General features: G+C 45.1%; 1 protein-coding gene across 1 annotated transcript in view; it reads left to right on the forward strand.

The window, feature by feature from the left end:
- The window catches only part of Cmya5 (cardiomyopathy associated 5), a 92,849-nt gene extending 67,381 nt beyond the window's left edge, over nt 1-25,468 (forward strand). Inside the window, exons 9-14 of the mRNA XM_032899030.1 lie at nt 1,268-1,414; nt 2,905-3,052; nt 16,433-16,566; nt 17,724-17,823; nt 20,390-20,563; nt 24,634-25,468. Of these exons, the coding sequence (XP_032754921.1) occupies nt 1,268-1,414; nt 2,905-3,052; nt 16,433-16,566; nt 17,724-17,823; nt 20,390-20,563; nt 24,634-24,880 (950 nt within the window). The 3' untranslated portion in view covers nt 24,881-25,468. The remainder of the gene's footprint in view (nt 1-1,267; nt 1,415-2,904; nt 3,053-16,432; nt 16,567-17,723; nt 17,824-20,389; nt 20,564-24,633) is intronic.
- The last annotated feature ends 953 nt before the right edge of the window (nt 25,469-26,421 follow it).

The raw sequence follows: 26,421 nt of genomic DNA on the forward strand, positions 1-26,421 counted from the left end.
GAATGGTACATCCCATTCCAGTCTGCTCCAAGTGAGACCATGGATCAAAACTCCCCAAACCCCAAACGAATAAAAACCCAAAGGGGCAGGCATTCATAATAGCATTTAGCTATATTTACCATAAGAATATTTAAAGTAAAACCACTTAAGAAAATTTAAAAGGAAAAGAATATCTTGATTGAACCAATATCAACTTCTTATAGTAGCTTATTGTCCTATCAGATTTAAATATTTCACTATATAAGTAGAAATACATAGTTAAAAGGATTCTGAAATACGGAGTGTGGAGGAAGCCCTGAGAAAATGGGTGTTGTTGACATAACTATAGTCATATCAAGGACCTCAAAGACTCAGACCCATGGGAGTGGCAAAGCCTTCCTCTGGTCTAAGTATGAGTGTTTAGGAATTATCTATCAATCCACGCACATATAAACTATCTACCTCAGCCTTCTCCTCCCTGAGGCTTACAGCTGCTCCCCTACCAAGATTAGCTGAACTGGCTCCTTGTTCAGTTGTATTTTTATAAGCCCACCTCCTTGACTGAGACGGATAAATGCGGCCATATTTCTGACCTTTCTCCATCCTATTACCCTAGCTAGATCAAGCCCTAAAGCTGTTCTAGGTGTGGCACTAACTTTCCCAAGAAACTGCCAGGATCTGAGACCTGCACAGTCATAGCAAGTGGCAGACTCATTTACTAGTCTGCAAAGGTGCTCCACAGAGTCTTAAATATAAGCACATAGCTGTCCCTTCCGGTGATAGAGTCCTGCGGAATGTTGGCACCGGTTCTTAAGGCTCTTCTTAGAACTTTATTACTGAACTTTAAGGTGATGTACACTCGGGGTTGGGGATTTAGCTCAGTGGTAGAGCGCTTGCCTAGCAAGCGCAAAGGCCCTGGTTGCCCCCAGCTCTGAAAAAAGAGAAAAAAAAAAAAAAAGAAAAAAAAAAAAAGAAGGTGATGTACACTCTACACAAGTTTGATTTTTGCTCTCAAAATCAATTACTTTAACTGTGGATCATGAATCTCAGAAATGTACTAACGTGCTATTAATTGTGGTAAGTGATCACTGGCAACGCTACATATGCCGTTCTAAGTATCAGCTTTTAGAGAGTTAGTGAGTACTTACATATCCCACGGAGAACATTATCACACAGTAATATTTGTAATCAGTCCTCTGTAAAAATCATAGACTGTGTTTTTAATAATTAATTTTTAGTTTACTCTGTAAGACATTGTTGAACACATCGTAATTATGTCTTGTGCTAGAACTGGTAGAAGAATATAGATTAACGGTGAAGGAAAGTTGCTGCATTTTCGAAGACTTAGAACCCGATCGATGCTATCAAGTGTGGGTGATGGCTGTCAACTTCACCGGATGCAGCCTGCCCAGTGAAAGGGCAATTTTTAGAACAGGTAAGCAGATGTGCTAAGACACTATTATGAGTTAAGACTGAGTTCTTCACAGACTCTTGACATCAACCAGGAAGTATTTAGGAAGCACTAACTACATACTGGGTGTTGGGCAAAATACTGGGTAGAGAATAAGTCTGAGCTGGGGTTTAGGAAGGAGCTCAGTGGTAGAGCATCAGTCTAGCTGCATGAAGCCTGGGATCATCCCTCAGATACAATAGCAATAGCAACAGATGGAGGTCTTATTTGCGAGGAGATCAGAGTTGTGCTGAGGACTTAAAAAGCCAGATGACCACTGGGAATGGTTGTTGAGGGTCCAGATACCTACAGGCTTTAATTACAATAGCACTCAAGAGAGGACCAATACAGACAGGGGAAGGGCAGGCAGACCCAGGAATGGCTTCCTAGAGCTAAAAACTGCACAGAATGCTTTAAATCAGCAGTTCTTAACTTGTGGGCGGTGACCCCTTTGGGGGTCAAATGGGGATCACATTTACATTATGATTCATAACAGTAGCAAAATTGCAGTTATGAAGTAGCGGCGAAAACAAGTTTATGGTTGAGGGGGTCACCACAAAACTGAATTAAAGGGCCATAGCATCAGGAAGGTTGAAAACCACTGGTTTAAGTGATAAGTTGGACTAGAGCAGATTCCTCTTAAAGGAAACTTGAGCAGACATGAAGTATATATTGGGGTATGAGGGTCGTTCATTCTCCCCTAAGCCTGAAAATAAGGAAAAACATCATCCTTAAAAAGCTTAGCATGTAAAGTGTAATTGCGAGCTAAGACTGGACTTCCTTACATCGATGTGGGAAAACCCGGGAATGGCTTAAGCCATGGTGTTCGACTGGGAGTATACTCTCACGGTGAAATCTTCACAGAGGGCTATAGCAGGAGACAAACCGCAAAGGCTGTCTTGTCTCTAGGATCACCACTGCCTCAGACAGGAAGTAGCTTATTCCTGCCCGTTGGTCCTTTATCTTTCTTCCTACCTTTAAAAGCAAACTTTTGGCTGTGCTTGGTGGCTCACACATATACTCCCAGCATTTGGGAGGTGGAGGCAGGAATTCAAGATTCATAGCAAGTTCCAAGCCAGCCTGGGCTACGTGAGACCGGCCCAGTAACTTACCACACAGTAACAGATCGCTCTTTCACCCAAACCTTTACTGACCGCATCCTGGGGACAAGAGCAGGTCTACCTTTTGGGTAAAAGGAGAACAGAAAGAATATTTGCATTTATTTATATAGTAGTTATATAACGAAAACAGGCTGGGTCTTTTAGAAAGCAACTTTGGGGGAACTCTTCAGGGATGGGAGAGAACCTGACAGTTTGTAACACAGAAGAAGGAGAGGCGCCTTCAGCTTTGTATGTGGGGGGAGGAGGTAGTTGTTTGTTTAGTTTGTTTTTTAAGATCTCCTAATAAGACCATACTTAAGTAATCTTTTCCGGGAGTTGTCCCTGGTCTGTGACTTACTTGTCTCTATCTGTCAGCACCTTCCACACCTGTGATCCACGTAGAAGACTGTACGGTGTGCTGGAACACTGCCACTGTCAGATGGCGGCCCGCTAACCCGGAGGCCACAGAGACCTACACTCTGGAGTACTGCAGACAACACTCTCCTGAGGGTGAGGGCCTGAGGTAAGGCCTCCATAGTGAGACTGCCTGGAGCCTGGGAGCCCTGCTCCAGGCCCCAGGCTATCCATCTGAGCTTATGCTAACCCAGCACGAAAACATCCTTGAATCCCGCTAAGCTAATTAAGCTGTTGACTTGATTTGCAAGGCCATCACTATTCATCAATGAACTCTGCGTTTATAATGGAATGCATGCTACAATGCAGAATAAGAACTCCCTTGTAAGAGAAATGTATGCAAATTTTAATAAGATAGAACATTCTTTGAGGTATATTTAACTTGAGTCATTAGTCAGGATTTATGCACATTTTGTGCCATTTTTACTAGCTCTGTCAGAATAGGTACCACCCAACTCAGGAAACTAATAGTGAGCGTCTGTATAATTAATGTAAATCAGAATGTCTCCACCATATATTAGCAACATAAGGGAGCGAATTACACATATATTATCATAGAGACAGACCTGCTTCTCTAAGAACATGGGATACAGAGATTCTTCTAGTGTAAAGGAAATTGGAGGCTCCCTCACCAAAATGACAAAGCTAAAATTTATCAAGGAAGGACCACCTATCCTCTAGGCAGTTAGTAAATATTAATTAGCTCACCTCGGGGCGGTATTTCCTTAACTTGTGATGTCATCGCTCTAGATAACACCTTCAGAGACCACGATGAATCGTTAGACTACTCAGTACTAGTTACTAACTGATATTTGCATTTTGATAGGAGACATTTTTGGGGTTTGCTTCTTGGTTTTTGTTTTTTGTTCTTTAGCCACATTTACCGAGATAAACTATTTTGTCAGGAAGTTAGGAGCAGTGGTATGAAATTAAACCACCTTTTTTTTTTTTTTTTTTTTTTTTGAGCTGGGGACTGAACCCAGGGCCTTGTGCTTGCTAGGCAAGCGCTCTACCGCTGAGCTAAATCCCCAACCCCTAAACCACCTTTTAATAAAGTGTACTTAAGCTCTTGATTAACACCATGACTGAGCAGCTATTCATTTAGTTATGATATGTTTCATATGACTGAACGATAATTATAGTTTCTTTCAGGTTGAAGACAGACGTTGCTAAATAATGATCAGGCAGTATATTGGGGTTGGGTCCATGAGGAGGGGTGGGGGTGCAGTCCCTTCTGCAGAACCGAGAATACAGCAAGCACACAAACAGCAGCCTGTCTGCATACATTCTGACTTCCGGAAAGCGAGCTTCAGGAATCATGGGATTAGTATTATGCATTACGTGGTTCGTGTTGTTTGGTTGGTTGCTATGTAAAGCCACTAATGAGTGTCAGTCTGAGAGCTCAGAAAGGCAATGTTGTGATCTCAGTGTGCTTACGGGATAGTCTGACAGGGCACTGTACCGACAGCCAGAGCCTGATGCTGGGCCTGGTTCTGTTTCCTGAGGGCTCCTCACCCTGAGCTAGTTAGACCTGGTTGCCGTCCTTCATCGATCTCAACAGGCTTCAGTCTGTCATCCCTGACACAGACCAACGACAGGGACGGGAGATGTCTAACCTGCTACCTTTGGGCTTGTGAGGATCACGTGAAATCAGGGACAGGAGAGGGGTTTGGTGTTGTGATATGCCGCCCAAATGCAAGGCTTTAAGAAGGAAGCTTTCTTTTGGCAATTATGCCAGCAAATTCCCAGAAAAGGTCCCCAGGAGTCAGCCAACATTTGAGAGGTGAGCTCTGGTCAGCACAGAAATAAGGGACTCTGGGATTGTGATGGCGCTGCCCCAGGTGCTTCAGATGGCCTCACAAGGACTCTAACACGTTCCTCAGCTAGCAAGTGGCGAGGAGAATTCAACCACAGATTTGTCATATCTAAAGGTCCAAAACTTTAACCCCTGGGTTAGATTATTTAGGGACTCTTTGACTCTCCCTTCAAAGTCCTCGATGCTATGAGAATACTGTTTCAGGAACCCCAGAGTCCTAGGGTGGTCAGTCCCATCATCGGTGAGGAAAGCCAGTTCCCAGGAAAGATCAGCCTGTTCACGGGGCTCTGATGTGACTCATCCACTGTGGCGTGCACCCCCAGCTGGCATTTACATAAATCATTTTAGCACAGTAGGAAACTTCAATCAGCAAAAATCTGAAAACCTTGAGACCCAATAGGCACCTCATATAGGGAATTGCACTGTCATCTCATAAGTGTAGTTATAGACAGAAGGGGGAGGGAAGAATGGAATGGTGTCCACAGAGGGCCATTATGGAAGCTGTGTTTGTTCCTGTTGAACTCTCAGTGATCCCGTGAGGTAGATAATGCTTTCCATCAAGTCAGAACCACCAAGTTTACATGAGTTGGCGCTCTAGTAAGTTATGCACTGCGAGTTTTGGGTTAGACCTCAAACCGAGGTCTGTTCTATTCATTCCATTGGTTTTCAAACTCTCGTCTTTACAGACACTGTGCTATCAAAGCCATCAGCCGGGCAGCCGGGAGTTACTGTGTATTTCTAGTTTCCTTTGTCCCATGGGAAACGGATATGAAAAGATAATATAGCGGCATTCACATCTCCTCTACTTGATCTTTTTCTTTTGCTTGATCATCACGGGACCCTCAAAACTATAAAAAGAGGGACCTTCTTTCTGTCTTTAATGATCCCAAACAAATCCTCCCATCAGAGCAAAGAGACCACTCACTGGCAGTTCCATTTTTAGAGAAGACAATGGTCGTCCGCCATTTTGCCAAAGCCAAAGTAGAATTTATTGAGGCATAAAAAGCTAGTCATGGCTTTGTTCAATCTGAGGCTTTGTCCCTGTGTTTTTATTCTGTTGCAAGTAAATACAGGCGGGTCTAGATACGCAGAAGTTTGCAGTAGTGTTAGAACTGTATGGACATCCTCGGTCTCAGGGTGGATCTAGTCAGCGAGTTGAAAACTAAGGAGAGCTCCACGAGCACCACCGTGTAGAGTCTGGAGCTGTGTTGGAGATGAAGCTGATTTCCCGGTGCTTAACGGCCTTGTGTGGCAGGAAGCGCAATGTCCAACTGACAGCTCAGACCTGACTTTCCAAGTCTGGACTCCTGCTGAGTTTGACAATAGATAATCTTCGGAAGCAAGCAGAATTTTCCTGGCTGTAGATTCCTACCATGCCCGTCTGCCAAGTCCATTGCTGGGCTCCCATATCAGAGCCATCTCTTTCCCATAGAAGCCTCAGTGTTTCATACCTCAGTTTGGCCTCACTAGATTCTGAAATAACTCATCTTTAATCTCAGAGACGCAGGGTAGCAAGGGAAATTCTGCTCTTTGGAAGTGTCTGCGTGTCTCAGATCTTCTGACGAAATGCCACTTCAGAGTCTGGTGGTTTGAAACTCTCTAAAATACTATTTATTATCCATATTATAAAGAGCTTAAACTTCCTGATGCCAGCTATGGAGAACTAGTCATCTGGTACAATCAATAAATTAAGAACCAGAGTTTTTTTTGTTTGTTTGTTTTGTTTTTTTTTTTTTGTTTTTTTTAAATCACCTCTACTTAATAATTCCTATTTCTTCCCCATTGCATTAGAGCCTCATTTGACATCACACAAATGGTTAAAATGGTGTCATCCCTTGGAGAGACCTGTGCTCATTGTTGTCTGATCTCCTCCATTTTTGACCCCCTTAAAGGGATTAGTAGATGCAATTCTAGCCCCAGTGTCTGAGGCAGTCTCTGGCACTGCTGTTAGGTCAGCTTTCAGGATAATCTCAAAGTAATAAACTGTTGATAAAGTAGAGATGAACAGCGAATGAGTTCGCTTTAGCGTTTGGATACGTGACAGGAGACATGATGAGTGTAGTTTGTTAGTAGAAAACTTTCCTGTGGATCACTAATAGAGAAAGCATGTAGACTCATCTACCCATTGGTTACATAACCTCTGCATATGTTGCAACTCTGTAGAAAATTAGTTAAGAGAATAAAGTAGACAAAAGATCTCCCATGTGGCAGTGTTCACCAGAGCCTGGATCATAAAGTGGGTGAGGATCGAGAACTCATCTGTAGACAGTCAAAGGTCTGTTAATGAGCAAGAATGAATGGGATGAGTCAGTCTCCTTTGGTCTTTTCCCACTTCAAGTCATATATAACCAGTGGAAGTCTCCAGCAAAAGAGAAGGAACAAAAACTATATACATTTCCATTTTTTCTCACCCTATGTACTTGTTGTGGGGGAGCCTTAAAAACTCTGGAGTGCTTTAGGAAAAAGAGTTGAAATGAAGAAAAGAAAGGAGAGAGAAGAATGAGTGCTATCAAATCACGCCCACACCCACGCCCCCACCCATACCCACACACGCATACACATAGACCCACACCCTCACCCACACCTAAGGCCATGCATGTGCACACACACTTTCACTCATGGAGGGAGGGCACTCATTCATTCATTCACTTGGGCTGGCCACTCTCATTTCAGTAGCCAGAGGCCCACACTCCTTCTCTCAGTGTGATGACTTCTGAACCATCCTACTTTAAGATCAAAGGTGCTGGTGCTGGTGCTGGTGCTGGTTGAATGCTCTAGGCTTGGGGTTAGGGTTGGGGTTGAATGGAATGAGTGAGCCTACTGCACCCCTACATGTGTCTGAAATAGTTGCACAAAGGAGCTTTCCCACAGTTCTCCTAAAATTTCCTTTCCTTTTCTTTTTTTTTTTTTTTAAAGTGTGGGCACCAAAGCCTGGTCCCAGCTAGTCAGCCCCTGTTGGGACTGGAGGTGGGTGGGAGTGATGATCCCTGGCTTGTATGCGAGATGGAGGGTCTCCTAGTCAGCCTCTTCCTGTTTTTGTTTGAATGCTCTCCCAGGTCTGGTGGGCTCAAAACACTTTCACATTTTTTTTTTCACCACTCTGCTGTTTCCTCAGCTGCTCTGTCTCTCCTCTGCAGAGAGAAGTCAGCAGAAGTGTGGGTGGAGGAGGAAAGCTGAGAGAAATATAGTGTGGGGATTAGCTGTGTGGGCCGTGCAGAGAAGTTGTGCATTGAATGACAAATCTGAGAGACGAAATACTCCACAAATTAGTTGGGAGTGAGCTTCCTGTCCCTGCCTCTGCCTCAAGCTGTCCGGAGATCCTCTCTGGGTCATACCTTTGAGGGTGAGCATCCTTAGGAAGGTCTGCCTGGGTACCGGGCCTGTGAATTCACTGTGCAGCCTCCAGCTGGAGGGCTAGCAATAGAGCAGGAACCACTCAGTCAGGTGCTCCAGCCGGGATTCCTGCTGCTCTGTCCTTAAGGGCAACCAGGAGGAATCTCAGTGCCTGTCTCTTTGAAAACCTTCTTACTAAGCTCGCACGAAGATAGATGGTGACTGACCATCAGTCAGCAGCAAGTACTCCTGACCTTCTCCGTAGCCCATAGCTAAAAGAGACAAGTACTCCTGCCGCAGACTTGCTTTACAGGGCCTCCGGAGGGTCACTAATGCGGCTGAGCCCGCACTCACTGAGTGATTAAGATGCAATGGTTATGCTTCTGTCGAATTTTTTCTGATCCCTTCACCTTTGGGAGAGAGGTACTGTGATGATTTCCCCCAGTGTTCTTGGCACTTAGCGTTTTCTTATGTTTGACGATGAGCCTCGCCTTTACTGGCCAAGCCAGTTCTTCAGCCCAGGCAGTCAGCGTTTTCTAAGCAAAGACTTTCTATTTGAAAGACTCCAACTTGATTGACCATTTGATACCTGAGTCCTCCTGGTCGGACACAGAGTCTCACACAATGGAATTGCAACCTGTTCTCCACTCCGGTTACGCTATGTCAGTTTCCCGAAGAGCATTCCCAGCACAAGGACCCTGACACGACAGAGCCCCTAAGACAGCTCTGTGGGGACAAGAGCCAAGTAACGCGAGGGAGACGACTGTCAGAAAGATCAAGCCGAGAACAGAACCTCCGTGGAAGATAAACTCCAAATCTGAACTTGCTGGCAGCTTAAATGAAAACTGAGGAGAGGGGGAGAGATTGAGAGAGAGGAGGAAAGAGGTTATATAACGCATTCCTCTTTTAAAAGGAAGTGCAACATTTCACTAAGAGAGACAATTATGTTCCATGACATTCAGCTGTGAGATGAATTTTTCATGGAGATTTTTATGTAAGGGCTCTTAAGATAACAGTGGTCGTCTCTAAGAGCAGTTTTACAAAAGATGCATAAACAGACCTACTAATCGTTTTCAAACAGTGTCTGAGTGCAGACGTGTTTAATCGCCGTTCTCAGCAGCCTGGCCTGGGGGACCTCAAGTAACTGTCCACACAGATGACCAGGGGTCAGTAAAGGGGGACTCTGAGGATCCAGAGAAATGAATATTACCAGAGTCCTGGGAGCCTCTGTCTGAAATGTAGACAGTATCTATCCTTCAGGCTTTGGAAAGTAATGATGGAGAAAACACGAATCCAGGACCTTTTTCCAGGACTTTTCAGCCCACACTGAGTTTCTGAGGATTTGAGCCACGGGAAAGCCCTGTGGTTGTCAGCGTGGAGCACCTGCATTGTTTTTTGTTATGAAAGAATGGCGATATTTAGTAACACAAAGTCTCATAATACCCTTATTTATCAAAAGAAAAATGGCTCTGTTAAAATTTTATTTACCAAGTCTTTTTAACCACAGAAAATTAGGATATAAAGAATTTTCTTCTTAATCCTGACTTAACTGAGTTTTTCCCATCTCATAAATTTTCTATATTTATGGCTAGTTCAGGATTCTATAAGCAGCTTCAAATGCATGCCTGCTAGTTCGTCTTTTGTGTTTTGGTTTTGCTGTTGTTGTTGTTTTGAGAGAGGATCTCTTGTAGCCAAGGCTGGTTGGAATTTTCAGCAATCCTACTACTGCCTCAGCCTACTGCTGAGATTACAGTCGTGAACCATCCTTCTGGCTTGATTTTATACTTAATTTGCTTATGTTATGTAATTTTATATTTAATTTGCTTAGTTTCCCTTTTCCTTCATTTCCCCATCCCATACTGTAAGGCTGTCCTTCCCAAAGCTCACCAGTCATAGAAGTCAGCTGGGATACTTACAAAATTCAGGTGCCTGGCCTCTCCTCGGGAGCCCAGTCCAGAGGCTGTGTGTGGTTGGCCCATGCTTAGAATCCCAGCATCCTGGAGGCTGAGTCCAGAAGACAGGAGATGAAGGCCAACATGGCTTACATAATGAATTCAAGACCAGCTTGGACTGCAGAGTGAGACCCTATCCAACAAAATAACTCATTAGAAAATGAAGTTTCAAGACGTAGCAGTCTAGATGCCCAGGCAGGGTAGGAAATGCTGCCTTCCTCACTACAGACCCAGCATGCACTCTGTTCACAGTTCAGAGAGTGGCATTGCCTGGCTGACTGGATGTCAGTGCTGCCAACACGAATGGCAGTGAGAACCAACCGTGTTTTTAAACAACGGTCCGTACTTAGCCATCTGCTGTGTGCTGTGGTGATGCTTCCAGGAGTGGTGGTACTGGTTTCCTCCACACTGTTTATGCACAGGCCACCCCCTCCCCAGGGCACAGCAGTTCAGGGAACAGCTATTTCTCACAGTTGCCAGCCTCCGAAGTCATCTTGGGCATGTGCACCTTCCCTCATGGTCAACTCACTGGACTATTAAAGGACTAGAGAAACGACTTCGAAGCGCTGAGATTCTGGAAACACATTCAATCTAGTCTTTGCAATCTAGTACTATTGCTTTTAAAAGTTAATTCTTTAATTTTGGGTCCATTATATGTGCTTATGGTACAAATTCAAAGGACATAAAAGGGAGGTAGAGAACATTATTATTATTATTATTATTATTATTATTATTATTATTATTTATGTTTTCCTTGTCTTCCACTCCCCACCCTCAAAGGTAATGTCATCTTTAACCTTTCACATTAAAGCATCTATAATTTCCCAACAAATGTCAGCAATCCTACATGTACGTATTCCTACCAATTTGCCCTTTCTGCTCAAACATATACCTCCGTGGGCGTTCATATCTATGCCGTGGGGCTGCCTCAGTCTTTAGAATCAGTTCCCCTGTGTTCTGTCTTCAGGGTGTCGCTGAACCTACTTGACCAGTTGAGAGACAGCCTTCTGCTCTCTTCCGTCCCCAGCCATGCTGTAGGAAGCAAACCCCATGCACACACGAGTTCATGCACCCACAGTGTGTTTGTAGAATGAATTTCTCAAAATAGGAAGACTGGTTAGAAGGTGTGTGTCTTTTGAGTTTTGATAGATAGGACCAACTTCTTAGGGATCATTGGGCTTATTCTCTGGCCAGCAGTGTGTAGGACACTCGTTTCTTCACAACCCTGCCAGTTAGATAGCTGCAAAACGCAACTATAGTTTAAGCCCTAGTTTCTGTCCTTGGGTTGATGGCTTTTCAAATGGCTTGAGCCACACACTTCCTTTTCGACGGCTGCTCACTTTTCTTACTATCCCATGTCCCAACAGATTGCGACGTATTTTCCTTCCTTCCCTTCCTTCCTTCCTTTTTTTTGGTTTATGTATATGAATAATTTGCCTACACATATGCCCGTGTATCACCTTCATGTGTAGAGCCCAAGAAGGACAGAAGAGGGGAAAGGGGTACCAGATCTCCTGGAGCCAGTACAGTAGTGAGCCACCATGGAAATACTGGGAATTGAACTCAGGTCCTCTGGAACAGCAAGCAGACAGTGCTCTTAACCACTGAGCCATCTCTTCAGTCGATGTTTTCTTTCTTACTCATCCTGCCTTTTCTGCGTGTGTGTGTGTGTGTGTGTGTGTGTGTGTGTGTGTGTGTGTTAAAGGAAGTTAGCTTCCATGTGTGAGTTTGGAGTCTTTTGAAACATATTTTGTCATGAATATTTTAAAATGTTAATTTAGTTGAAATTTCCAATTTTTTGGGGAAAAAAAAACACTTCCAGAGCTTTTTGTAATATTTTAAAATGTCTTCTTTCTGAATATATGCATGTATATCTTATATATATATCCTCCCATTTTCTTAATTTTGTTTTAAAAATCTGTTTTGTCATTTGGAATTTACTTTGGTAGGAGATAGGAAGAAGAGATTCCAACTTTTTCTTTGGTTGGTTGATTTTGAAACAAGATTTCACTACAGCGTAGCTCCTTCAGGCCTAGAACTTGCGATATAGACCAGGCTGTCCTTGAATTTACTTGAGTCCCCCGGTTTCTGCTTCTCAAGTGCTGGGATTACAGACTACAGGTGTGTGTGTCACCACACTCAGTTCTCTCCCATATGGTAACATGCTTGTCTCAAAAAGCAGCTCTTATTTCTTCTTGTGATTTGGGACGCTTACCTGAGCGTCTATGCACCTGATCCACTCCTCACCATTCCTGCCCCTCAGCTGTTCCATTGCCCACAATGTGCTTGTGTTTAAGAACCACACTGGTTTTAGGAGTAGAGCTTTCCTAGAGAGGACCCTTGGGAATTGGGTGGCCCATTCGATACATTGTTTCTTCTTTTTCACAGAAGCTTGTGTAGCTTCCTCTAGCAACCGACTCTAGACAGTTGGTTACCTTTGGAGAGTGTGTTGAGTTGATTGCCTTCGGGAGAATTGAGGGTGCCGTGACGCCCCATTTTCCTGCAGAAGAATTGGTGTGTCTCTTAGTAGCCTCTGTAGATGTACCTACTATGGATCTCATATATTTTTCTCTACACTTTCCTACTTGCCCCTGTTCTCTGATCTTTGGTTCCACCTTCTGTCTGGCTGTAATTTTTTATGAGGTTTTCTAACTTTGGTTTTGGTGATGCGGGTATTGGTGCCTGGGGCTTCAGCAATCCAGGCAAGTGGTGTAGCACAGAACTTCGTCCTCAGACCCTGGTTTCTCTCATTAGTGTCACCTGTAGCCGTCCTACTGACTCCTCTTGTGGAAGAGTTGTAAGCTGATTTCTAGATAAATAGCCGTATCTATTTAAATAGCTTTTTAAGTCTCCCTCTTCCTCTCCCCTCTTCTTCCCTCTCCCTCTCCCCTACTCCTCCCCTTCCCTCTCCCCCTCCCCTTCCCTCTTCCTCTCTCTCTCCCCCTACCCCTCCCTTCCCTCTCCCTCTTCCTCTCTCCCTACCCCTCCCCTTCCCTCTCCCTCTTCCTCTCTCCCTACCCCTCCCCTTCCTCTCCCTCTCCTCCTCTCCCCTCTCTCTCCCTCCCCCTCCTCTCCCTCTTCTTCTCCCTCCCCTCTCCCTTCCCTCCCTCTCCCTGCTCCCCACTCTGAGTTAGTGGGAATGCCTTTAGTAATTTTCTTCATAAACACAATGTCCCTAAAGATTTCTTTCTAAAAATTCATTTTCAAGTCCTACCTATAATAATCTTTGCTCCATTATGAGTCATGGGTAATTGTGTCAGTCGAGAATTACAGGGTTCAAGTTAGACAGGTTTTCCTTACTTAACGGCTTCCACTTGGTTGTTCTTTAACACAACAGAGAAGGTAGTTCCATCACTCAGAAAATAGCCCTAATGGCCTGCTTGTGCAGACCCTTTCCTACTGTCACTGTTCCTCAATGTCTCTACTTTATGCTGAGGAGACAGCAGATATCCTCAATATCTCTACTTTATGGCTCAGGAACCTAATAAATAATTGTCCTGCTGCTGGAGAGATGAGCCATGAGAGACCACGGAGCATGTGCTGGGTGCAGCAGCCTAAGTGACAGCTTCAGATTATTCAGTGGTCAACTCACTGCCATGTCAGGAGCTCACCTTGCTGCATCCTGTGCCCACGAAGCCATCTCTTGCCACAGCTCTATGGCTCTTAGAGGAGAAACCCCACACTCAAGGACCCAGAGTGACATCGTTCGAGCCATTTCGTATTGTCCTTTGAATCGTGTTATTGGTTTTAGACTTTTACTCCTAACCCCTTTTCTTACAGGTATAACCCCACCAATACTCTCTCTGAGACAATGTCTAACTGTGTAGCACACGCTGGGACTCGAACTCAGGGTCCTCCTATCTTAGCCTGTATATTCAGATTTTTAAATGTGTTTCACCGTGGTCAGCTAGCACCCCCTTTAATTAAGGAGCAACAATTTACTGTGGTTCCATTTGCTGTCAGGTCATTTACTGAAGTTTGTGCATAGCCTGTGGACCTAACTTATCCTTTAATCTAGACCACGTTTCACATGAATTCGGTTGGAAGCCTGGCGAGGTTTTGGTTTTGAAGTAATAGAGTCATAAGCTACACGAGGGAGTAGCTCTTCATTTGGTTGAAGCTCTGGCGAGGCTAACATGGAAGCTTTGGTGACACTGGGGTAAGGAGACTGGGCGCTGTACCTTTGTATCTGCCCTTTGACCTGGTGCTTGGGCAGAGGACCGTGACTTGTGACAGTAAGTGCCACCACATTTGATATTCTGTTTTTGTGCTTGGTGCTGTTGTTTTAAAGATGGGGTGAGAGCTCTGCACACATCTGTGTGGCCGTCTCAGGTGCTGTGTTTTGACTTCAGTGCCATGTAATCTTTGTTCCTCATCCAAGCTATGGCACATGGTGTGGAGTTAATGATACACGTGACGTTGTGGCATTTGCTGTCCTTGACAGACTTCAGAAACATTCTTGATATTCAACAACTGTGCTATTACAACATGAGACCGCTGTGTTATGTCTGGTCTCTAGAGCTAACCCCTCTTTCCCTATCACCACCCCCCCACCCCAGACTCCAGGGTGGCAAAGGCAGTGAGTGATCTATAGTGATTTAATGAGCGAGCGAAGTGTAAAACTCAGTTCGTGCTGAGCGTGTATACAACAATAATTTTATTACCGATCGTTATCAGTGTTTATTTAAAACATTTCTTTGGCTGTCAACCTAGATAAGCAACATGTCTGCTCTGGACTAATATTCTAGACATTAGTGGGAATTACACTCGACAACTGTAGGACGTGCATGTTCACTAATTAACTGTAGCACAGCTAGTCATTAGGGTCACATGGCTCAATTTCACACACACACCCCCTCTCGGTGCAGCTAAATATACTGCTCTCTGGAGGCCTAGTCGGGTGGTAGGTCCAGAAATAACCAACATCATCCGAGGAACATGTGCTGACCTTTTCCAGCCAAACACTAACCAGCAGAATTGCAGAACAGGCCTGCTCCCTACCCCCACCCTCCTGAGGACCACATTGTGAGTTTTGTGTTTGCAGGCATGGGGTGGGGGCAGGATTACATCCCTCCACACAGACATTGGTCTCTTTCTTGAAGACATTCTAGGCTCCAGATGCACTCCCTTAATCTTAGCATTCGGGAGGCAGGGGCCAGGAGGATTGTGAATTGGTTTGAGGCCAGTTTGGGCTATGTAGTGGCACTCTTGTTTCTAAAGAAGTCACTCATGGTAGGATCCACTTAGCGGTAGAGCCCAGCCACGGGGCCTTAGGGTCAACCAACACTGAGAGTAAGCTAAAGTAGTTTGTTCTCTGAGTCCACAATGCACTTTTCCTTTTTCTGCTTCTCCATGTTATTTTCCACAACAGGTATGGAGGAGAGAATTGTGTAGACATCCCCTGGGGATGGGGGGTGTATTGTTTTAATGCATCCCCTGGGGATGGGGGGTGTATCGTTTTAATGCATTCGTAGCACATTCATTAATCACAACAACGAATTCCTCGTCCCAGGAATGAGCTAGAACAAGGTACCATCCTTTCCCCTGAGAGGTCAGAGCAGGTCTCAGGCTAGCAGGGATTCCATTAGCAAAGTCACCCAGCCTGGACCTCTCCAAGTCACTCCCAGTGCACCTGAAGGAGAGAGGCCTATGGGTTTGTGTCCTCCTTCCAGGTCGGGAAAGCACACAGAAAGAAGCCATCCAGTTCATGGGAAGTCCAGAGAGCTCCACCTCCAAATCCCGAGAGCTCTCTGTAAATGTTTGAGCTGTTGTTACAAGCCACGTGCAGGCTGCGGTCTTTTAGGTACCAGTACCTGCATTTTCCTTTTCATTTAAATGGGCAATTTAGGAATACTAGCAGCTTTGGAGACTTTGGGGGATGTGGCAGTTGGAATTCTCCTCTCTTGCCAAGATTAAGCTTTTGTTCGCTGTGGTGATGCTGGCTTGTCGAGGTCTAAAGATGTCAAGCGCCCTCAGGTTTCCACACTTTGAATCTGTGGGTGAGATAATAGTGGTCCGTTGTGTTGGAAATTGAATTACTCCAAAACTGAACCCCAAAGCAGTTAAAAAAAAACACAACATGTTCCTGGGCTCTCTCATTAACCATAAGATCACTAGTATTCTTTTTCTCTTAGTTTTTTCAAAATGGTGTCTGAGTTTGTCTTGAAGAGGGTTCTAGAAGATCTATACTGAACAAAAGGTGATTGGAAACAGAAACAATTCAGTGAAGTAATTTTAGTGGACAGTGATTTTTAAAAGAGTCTGTCTTGCTAAGTCCATTAGAAAGGAAAGAAATTAAGTTACTTGTTGATAATGATGTGGTCTCCCTACAGAAGAGAAGTGTTACTCATACAACATAATGCTCAGAATTATCTTCCTCTGTGTTTAGATCTTTCTCTGGAATTAAAGGACTCCAGCTCAAAGTTAACCTCTCTCCGAACGACAATTACTTCTTCTATGTGAGAGCCACCAATGCCTCTGGGACGAGTGAGCAGAGTGAAGCTGCCCTCATCTCCACCAGAGGTAACTTTCTGCTTAGTGTAGAGTCAGCATGTCTGGGTGTTTCTGTCTGTCCCCGTGTGGCATTCAGAGGAGATACCTAAAGCAACCTCAGCAAGTTCCAGCCTGCCATTGGGTAGAGGGCTTGTCACAATCCAGCGTCAAGACATTTCTTTTATTTCTACTCTTCATAGGTTCCCAAGCGTCACTGAGCTTAACAACCAGTCAGGGTGCTTACAACAACGTATCCCCTGGCCTCACCCCAGAGAAATGGACTTATTGGCTCTGGAGATGGGTTGGAGCATGTGTGGGCTTAGAAATTTACCAGGTGCTTTGTGGTACACCCATAATGCACTATAATGTTAGGGTGTGGGATGTCCGTAATGATTTTCTCATTCCGTTATCGTTTGAACTCTGTGGCAAGCTTTCAGTTTTGTTCTACTTATCCTGGTTTGTGCTAATTAATGTTTGTCAAATGAATGAGCAAACAGAGGAATGGACGGATGAATAATTCAAATAAGTGCTAAAACTGTTAAGTGACGTTTGGGAGAAAATCCCCAGAAAATATTAACAAAAAACATCCGGCTGTTTTCAGTTTTGAGGAAGGAGGAATGGGAAGGTGGCGTCTATGTTGCCTTACCCTAGATACACAGATGGCACAAGATGGACAGGAGCAGGGCACACTGAGTCACAAATGCTGTTCGAGATGTCGGTAGGGTCTGCCTGGGTTGAGGAAAAAGTAGGAGGGCTGCCTATCTGGGAGGATTTTCCCCAACATCTCAGAATGCTGCTAGCACATTCTGTCACAGGAGCCACTACAGGCTATTCTGAGATTCCAACTTTAAATCACACTCAGATCTTAGAGCATCTTGTCCGAGTAGACCTTCAGATTCAGTCGGTCTAGGGTGGGGTCTGCCACTTCCAGGTGATCGTGCTGCAAAGAGCATATTTTCCTCCCATAGAATCCACCTCTGTGGGTCACCTGTAGCAGCAGGTGGGAGTGACCAGTCCAAGCCATCTGCAAATGCTTGCTCATGGGTAGCATTTCGGTTGTGGATGGGAAATACCGAGTTAGGATGTTTGACTTCAGGAGAATGGGAGCCTAGGGTTTGAAATATATGGATTGGCCTAATGCTTGGCATTGCAATAGTGTTGTCACCTTCTTTTCTTAACTGTCATAGGAACTAGATTCCTCTTGTTGAGAGAAACAGCTCACCCAGCCCTCCAGATCTCCTCGAATGGGACGGTGATCAGCTTCTCCGAGAGGAGACGGCTGACAGAGTAAGTAGAAGCCAGCACAGCTGGGCTGATACCTAGCACCAGAGGACAAGTTTCCCCAGTACCTCACCCACCAAATGCATTCTTGGTTCAATGAGCTCGCTCAGTTATGGGATGCGGATAAATATTTGTGCAGCAGGCCCTGTTCGCTGTGAGGTCTGAAGTGGCACACACAGCCCACAACTTGGAGCAAGTGTCAATATTTTTATTGGGACCATAAGTGCAGATGGTTTGGGTTGAAACACTGTCTGCTCTAAGATATTATCTCTGGTTCAATGAAAAGCAGAATCCAGAAACGATTCTGTTATTTCAGTAGCAGCCCAGGTATCAAGAGGAACAGGATGGCTTATCGAGTTCTTACTTCTGTCCACAGAAGTTGTCCTCCAGAATTTGTCTGCTCTCTCTGTCTCTGTCTCTCTGTCTCTGTCTCTCTGTCTCTGTCTCGGTCTGACTCTCTGTCTCTGTGTCTGTTATCTGTCTCTCTGTCTCTGTCCCTGTCTCTCTCTCTCTCTCTCTCTCTCTCTCTGTGTGTGTGTGTGTGTCTGTTATCTATCTGTCTCTCTGTCTCTGTCTCTGTGTCTGTTATCTGTCTGTCTCTCTGTCTCTGTCTCTGTCTGACTCTCTGTCTCTGTCTGTCTCTCTGTCTCTGTGTCTGTTATCTATCTATCTCTCTGTCTCTGTCTCTGTCTCTGTCTCTCTCTCTCTGTGTCTGTGGTCTGTCTGTCTCTGTCTTTCTCTGCTCCCCCTTTCTCTCTCAACTATCTTGAGGGTTTAAATAGCCAAACGGGAGAAAGTATGGGCAAAGCTTTAGAAGCACATGCTGCAGAGGACACTGATATGCGCGGGTTTATTCTGACAGAAGGAGCAACCAGGGCACAGTCACCCCAATCCCTGGGAACTTGCATGCCCTGTGGCCCAATCTCAATGCTTGACCGTCCACTGACACATTTAGGTGTTACTTGTTTCTGAAAATGGCCAAGTCTTTCCTGGGTCTCAGAACCTCTGACTGTATCTATGAAGCTGTTTATCCACCATTTATTTAATCATGAAAAACTGCTGAACAGCAGCCCTGTCTTACACCACCTTGAACTCTCAGAGTCTAGCATGGGGATTGAAACACTGTAGATGCTAAAAATACATCCAAAAATAAGTTTTTAAAAAGAATTGAAGAATAGATGGGGTGGGTCTGGAGAGTGGGTAAGAGAACTTGCTGTTCTTGTAGAAGGCCTGAGTTAGGCTTTCAGAAGCAGTTGGGCTGCTCCTAACTGCCAGCAACTCCAGTTCCGGGGACACTGATGCCCCCTTCTGGCCTTTGTAGGCTCCTGCACTTGTGATCAGTTAGACACACAACAACATAAACACATAATTTAAAAAATAAATCTTAAAAAAAAGAAAGAAATGGGATTTCTAAAAAAACAAAGAATACTAAGAAGTAGACTGGAGTTGCAAGAGTTCATAGATGCTATCTGATGGAGAGTGGGATGTATTTTATAGAATTTTGTTTATTATTAGTATGAAAATTAGCTCATAAATATCAGGACGCCTAGATTTGTTCCAGGGAGTGAAGACTTATCAGTTGGAGCCTCTCTGAAATGAAGTTACTGGGTAAAGACATAGAGTGAGTGAAACACATTTCCTCAAATGAACCATTTGTCATCTATTCGAGGGTAGAGTGTGATGACTGAATATTCACGCTATGAAGTTAAAAAGTCCTCCTTGCTGTCTCAGCCACTTTTCCAGCAAAACTGAGCAACCCAGGCAAAAAAAAAAAAAAAAAAAAAAAAAAAAAAAAGGTCAATTATCCACGGTTGAAAGCAGTCGGGTTCGTTTCACTGTGCTCTTTATCAAAATAGTTACATCCAGGCAGAAAGAAGCCTTGAACTCACCTTCCAGAGGCTCCTCCAGTCATGAGGTTCTATATTCTGAGATGGCCTTGCCAGCTGTGGAGACATTTAAAAGCTGTGTCCCATGAGGTCACTGGCACAAGGAAGGTCAGCACACACTGGAACTCAGTTCTAGAAGGTTCGAAAGACTGAACTTGACTGTACACACCTGTAATCCCAGCATTCGGGTGGCTGAGGCAGGTGGATTACATGGTTTGAGATGAACCTGAACTATGTGGTGAGTCCATGAGTCAAAACTACAAACTGTGAAAAGTTTTAGAGATTCTACCTTTATTTTTGCAGTTTTTGGAAGAAGGAAACTTTGTAAGCTATGTTATCCTAACTGAAGCTTACATTCTTCCTACTCCCCTGAGAGCAGAGGTTATAGTGTTTCTTTTCCTTCCTGTCTTTATGCCAATCCTTTCCTGGTTCCCAGACCCTTTAAGAGACACAATGTATCATATGCGCATGCTATAAGACAGTGGGCATCTGTCAAATGGATGCTGGAGGTTGGTGAATCCTGGGGCAATCTGGCCAGGGTTAGGAGCATAAGGAACAGGTAGTGTCTTTAACCAACTGGCAGCAGCTTCTGAAGAAACCGCCTAAAGGGGGTATAAGGTTGATGATTATGAGGTAAAAGCTGGTGATTCCTGTGATAAGCTTCATCTGGTCAACTCTGTTTGCAGGATCCCCTCAGTGCTGGGTGAGGAGCTGCCTGCCTGTGGCCAGCATTACTGGGAAACCACAGTCACAGACAGTCCAGCCTATCGACTTGGCATCTGCTCCAGCTCAGCGGTGAGGGCCGGTGCCCTGGGACAAGGGGAGACCTCATGGTACATGCATTGCTCTGAGCCACAGAGGTAAGCTGAAGCCCTGCCTCTCCTAACTGAATCCAAAGACAAATTACAGTACCTAGGCAGGGACCTCTGAGGGACCTAATGAGCAGCTTCTCATACCCTTGCCCAAATTCCAAACTAAACAGCACAGCAGCCATAAAGGTATGGTGGTTAAGGCATCACCCCGATTACCACATAAACTAGATAAGAGGATGTCTTATAGTCAACCTCATTACCACACAGACTTAGCCACCCAGAGCCAAGCATGTGCTTTGGAGAGGCAGAGAAAGGTGTACCAGCCATGACAGAGGGACAGGGAGAGGAAGAATCAAGTGGACTGTTTTCCCTTCTAAACACATGCCAGGAGAGAAACCCCACAATGGGTCTCAGAGGGCTCTCTCTAGAGAGGAAGAATTGGCAGGACTGTGCGAGAGGCGGCTTCCAGGCTCTCTGTCTGCCACTCGCTTGTAACAGAAGCTGACAAACGGTAGCATGTAGACCAAACCCGATCCTGTGCTTGCCTTTTGTTTATTAGAAAACAGCCGTGTTCATTTATTTACATATTAGCTATGGCTACTTTTGCCCTGACAATGGCAGATTAGACAGAAACTGGATAGCTGTCACATGCCAAGGTATTTTGTCTCTTTATAGATAAGTTTGCCAAACCGTGTTCTCCATTATTCAGATTGTTTGGTAGGTGACTACTCACAGCCTTTAGCTAGTGCTCAGGGGAACGTGCCGTGATCTCGGTACACTTGCAGTATGGTCTGACTTCTGGTTTTATCTTGATTCTGCCTCCTCCTGGTTCCTCTCGGTGAGTTGGTTAGCCCTTGGAGTAATTCTTTATGCAATTCTAACCCAGGGTTCTGGCCTGGCCTGCTACCTTTTGGGGTGGTAGGATCATGTAAAATCAGAGGCGAGGAAGAGCTTTGGCACTGGAATCTGTCTCCCAAGTGGCGGACATTATTCAAACGCACGGCTTTCAAAGGGAAGCAGTCTTTCAGGTGCTCCCCCGGGTTCTCAGCAGAGGCCCCCAGACTGGGATTCTCAGGTCTTCAGATAAGCAGTTCTCCCCACGTGCCGCTTGACAGTTTGATTCTCTGAGATGGTTCAGAAGGATGCCGTCTCCAAGTGCAATTTAAAGTCACACTTCGTCAAGTTAGAGCAATCGTGGTGAATTGACATTCAGTGCTGACTTGTGCTTAAGAACTCAGCCATGCCCAGAGTTTTAAAATCATTTAAACCTAGAGTTTACAGTTAGCAAATCATGGGAGCCCAACATAGGTATTCATTTCATTTGAAAACGTCTTTGCGGGCTAGGCGGATGGTTCATCGGGTGGACGCGCTGGCTGTGTAAGCCTGGCCAACCCGAGTTCCGTCTCTGGAATCCACTGTAAAGGACGAGAACAATTGCCAAAGCTCTGTTCTGACCTCCAGTGTGAATGCTGGCACGCATGCGCAGGGACCACACATTCTGACCTCCAGTGTGAACGCTGGCACGCATGCGCAGGGACCACACATTCCTAGAACTGACTTTGTAGAAAACTGAATTGGGACAAGTCCTACCTACAGCTTTAGTCACTGGTTCAAGCCCAGTGTGAGCTTCTGGTAGGCAGATATACACAGCACATCTGTGTGTTCACAGCACAGAGGCCAGCCATAGGTGCCTTTATTTCACGCTCTGATGGTACCGCATGAAGCACCCGTAGCCTTTAGGATTTTGGAGAATGGTGCAGCTGCCCACCTATGGTTCTCAGTTTTCTAGTTCAGTGGCTTTAAACCAGCTTTATGACTTTTGATTGAACCTAAGCACGAGAACAGTCTTGGGAGCCTCCAGGGGAGTCACAGGACCCAGTGAAGAAGGGAAACCAGAAAGCAGTGATCAGACTAGGAGCAGAGGAGCCCAGAGAGTTTTTTTCAGTGTAAAAGGGATCCGGTTACAATCAGCTTGAGTTCAGAGCAGGCAGATTGAGGGACTTAGCCAAAGTCAGGCTTCAGGGTAGTTCTTATTTGAATAGAGTCAAGCAATTCCCAATAGGAACAGCCAAAAACTGGTCATGGGGTTGGGGTGGGATCATGCCCAAGCAAAACTAAAGAATACCAACTCCAACAGAGGAATGCTTCATTTTAACGCACGGCTTCCTTTCCCTGGTTTCTTCACCTGTGTGACCATTAGACCACGGCAGTGACAATACACAGCAGAGGAAGACAGTTTGCCTCATCGAAGCTGCAGAGCAAAAGGAAAGAGGGAGGAGCCATGGTCTCACTACCCACTTCAAGGGGCTTCTTCCCTAGTGGCCTAACTTCCTCCCATGAAGTCCTACTTCCTAAGAAATCCACCATCTCCTGTTGCACAGGCTGGTGACCAGGGCCATTTCACATGGGTCTGAGGGGGTGTGGCCTGAGATAACCACATGTATTCCACTTAAGAGCTCCATGAGGAATGGCGTGCTAGGAAAGACAGCAGAAGCAGGGATGTACTCCAGGTCCTGTGGGACTGATGAAGTCAAGCCTTTAAGGGACATCTTTCCCTCTTGTCTCCACAATAGAGACTGCCTTGGAACTGACTTGAGTATCCTTTGGGGGATAGGGACTTTTCAAGCCCTAGGTGAAGGGTATCAGCTCATTGGGTCATTCCAAACCCTGTAGACCAGTGTCGTGCAACCTGTGGATCATGGCCCCTTTGGGGATCCAACAACCCTTTCATAGTGGTCACCATCAGAAAACACAGATAGTTACAAAAAGATTCATAACAGCAGTAACATTACAGTTATGAAGTAGCAATGAAAATAATTTTGGGTTTCAGGGGGAGGTGTCACCACAACATGAGGAACTGTATTGAAGGGTCATGGCATTAGGAAAGATGAGAACTGCTGCTCTAGACCGGTGTTGTACAATAATAGAAAAATGATGTTCTTGAACGGTGGCTGGTAAGGATGAAAGTCTGAATTTTATTCATTGTTAGATGTTCGTTTGATTTAAGTGGCCATATGTACTTAGTGGCTACTGTCCCTATTTGGGGCTCTAATCAAACAGGAATCACCTAGAATCCCAAATCGTAACCTGTGTGACCATGGAACTGTTGGGCCTGGGGTTTCTGCTACCTTGAATACACTGTCACAGCCAGTGCTCCAAGTCCTCTCCAGCCTGACCTATGGTCCGTGCTCCAAGTCCTCTCCAGCCCACTCTATGGTCAGTGCTCCAAGTCCTCTCCAGCCTGGCCTATGGTCAGTGCTTCTAGTCCTCTTTGGCCTGCCAGGTGGACAGGGATTACTCTCTCCCTCATCCATTCCTATCTGACTGCCTCGTTCTGCTCCTGCTGCTCTTTCCACGATCTGCCCCCTTCCTCCTCCCACCCTCTCTTGTCTTGGCCATTCCTCATAGCCTAGTGTGAGCTTGCCTGCCCCCACACCCTAGAGGGCCCAGATAGGACTGAGGTACACAGACATGCCCATGTAACTCGGGTGAATGCATTTGTATTGGACCGAGAACCCTGATGGCAACCCAGTCCAACTCTCAGGCTGCTGAAAACTTAGAGATAAAATGGAGAAATTGGTTTGAGCAAGAGGGGCTTATTCCAAGCTTGAAGTTAGCAAAAGCTAGCAGCATTGTTCCTGAACTTCAATAAGGCCCTTATGTAAGTTACCTATAAATCTTTAAAACTGTAAAATTAATACATTGTATGGAAGGCAAGCCCACAGTACTGTTTAAATACACGGCAGCCTCAAAGGAGTTTTATTCAAAAGAATGACACACCATGAATGTGGCAGTTAAAACATGTGGGCAGCTGGGAAGGAATTAGAATGCAGAGAAAAATCACAAGGGAGGCCCATGCTGCTTATTCTGGGACTGCCCCCTGAGAAGGAAGGAGCAGAGCTATTTAAGCGCACCTCTGTGGGGATGAGCCCACCTCAGCGTCTAGAAGGACTCTGGCCAAAAAGTACCAAGGACAACATTGGTACAACTTATTACTGGGAACCGAACTTACAAAGTGAGACCTTGATTCTTTCCGAGTGATTTTCTTTTTCTCTTATGAAATCCTAAGGATTTCCAAAGATTTTAAAAACCGAATTTTCCTTTCTGTTTCATTTCAGATACACATTTTTCTACAGTGGCATCGTGAGCGAGGTGCACGCAACCGAGCGTCCAGCCAGAGTGGGCATTCTGCTGGACTACACCAACCAGAGACTTCTGTTTGTAAACGCCGAGAGTGGACAGCTGCTCTTCACCGTGAGGCACAGGTTCAATGAGGGCGTGCATCCCGCCTTCGCCCTGGAGAAGCCTGGCAAATGCACTCTGCATCTGGGCTTAGAGCCCCCGGATTCCGTCAGGCACAAGTGATCCTGGGCACTCAGAGTCTATAAGAATAGGAGTAAGAGTTCGGGGGTACGAGAGCTGTCATCCTGTCTCTCAGGCACTGTACATTATTCAGATAGTCACCCACACACCTGTACCGACAATAGCTTCAGGCGTTGCAGTCAGCATGTGAGGGAAGCCAGGGACCTCGTGCCTTATGGAGCAGTGTGTGAGCGGAGCCGGTGGAAGCAGCCTTCACCCTTGGTTCATGGTTGGAGTTGTTTCCTAAATTCAAGGGATTTGCACTTGACCAGAGAAAAGGACTTGCGCCTGTTCTATCCATCAAATACCCAGTATCTAGATAAGAGGGGAGGGAGGGCGGTGTCTCTTCCACATCTCCTCTTACAAAGCAAACGTCACCTTACCTCACTGGAGGATAATGAATCCTAGTCATTAGAGAAAATGTTTCAGCTGATCTAAATTTACAATGGATTCTTTTATTATCACGTATGCTGTAGAATGTAAGCGTCTCCTCTCTGACAATGTAAATGTAGAAAAGTGCTAGATATCAGAGATTTCCATTTTGTTAAATACATGGCTAGCATCTTGTAAAATAAAATCTATTGTGTGAAACTTGTTGTGCATAACTTTTTCAGCCTGGCATCTCTGGACCAGGACACCGTGGAGAGAAAACGCCCGACATGTTCTGGGGGCAGTGCGACCATTGACTCTCACTAGACAGTTTCACACACACAGGTTCCCAGTCCCTAGACCCCGTCCAGTAGTCATAAAACTAAATGTCAGGAGCTACGCACCTCCTTTTATGAAAAAATGCTTATTTATCTTTTAGGTATTGTACTGAAAGCTCCCAAAATCTTCCTAAAGCATGTATGCGAATTTGATGAATCCAGAAGGAACATTGATTGGTCTTCTTTCAGTGATTCAGAGCATTTTAATTATATTTAAAAATTTCTCCCCTTTCGCCCCTCCCTTCCTCCTTCCCTTCCTTTCTTCTTCCTTCCCTCTCTCCCTTCCTCCCTCCCTTTCTTCCTTTTTTAAAACATAGGATCTCATTATGTAGTCCTGGCTAGTGTGGAACTCATTCTGTAGACCAGGCTAGCCCTATACTCAGAGATCTGCTTGCCTCTGCCTCCTCAACACTGGGATCAGAAGCCTGCACCTCTATGCTTGGCAGGTCAGTTGTTTTCTTAACTTGAGAAATAACGTGCCCCTTGTTGGGTTATATTTGACAGTATGTTTTTTAATAGCTAAAAAATCTGGTATATATTATATATATATAGTCTCTGGCATTGCCTAAGGGTTAGTAACTCTGCAGAGAATCATGTGTTCAACTGAGAGAGGCTAATTGTCAGAAATGTGTGATCCTGCAGTCCTGAGCCCAGCTTCCTGAGTGTTTCGCTAATACACTCAGTATGGTCAATTTTAATACATTGAATTAGTGCGTTTGATAAAAGGTCTTCTATGATTAAATGCCTGGATAACATCCTCGTTGACTCAGTGTGGTCCAGGAGGCTCTACTCTCCCATTCTCTACTGGGTCCTTCCCTTTCTATCCAAGTGGGGATA

This window comes from Rattus rattus, chromosome 3 (assembly GCF_011064425.1).
Source record: "Rattus rattus isolate New Zealand chromosome 3, Rrattus_CSIRO_v1, whole genome shotgun sequence".
Taxonomy (NCBI): Eukaryota; Metazoa; Chordata; class Mammalia; order Rodentia; family Muridae; genus Rattus; species Rattus rattus.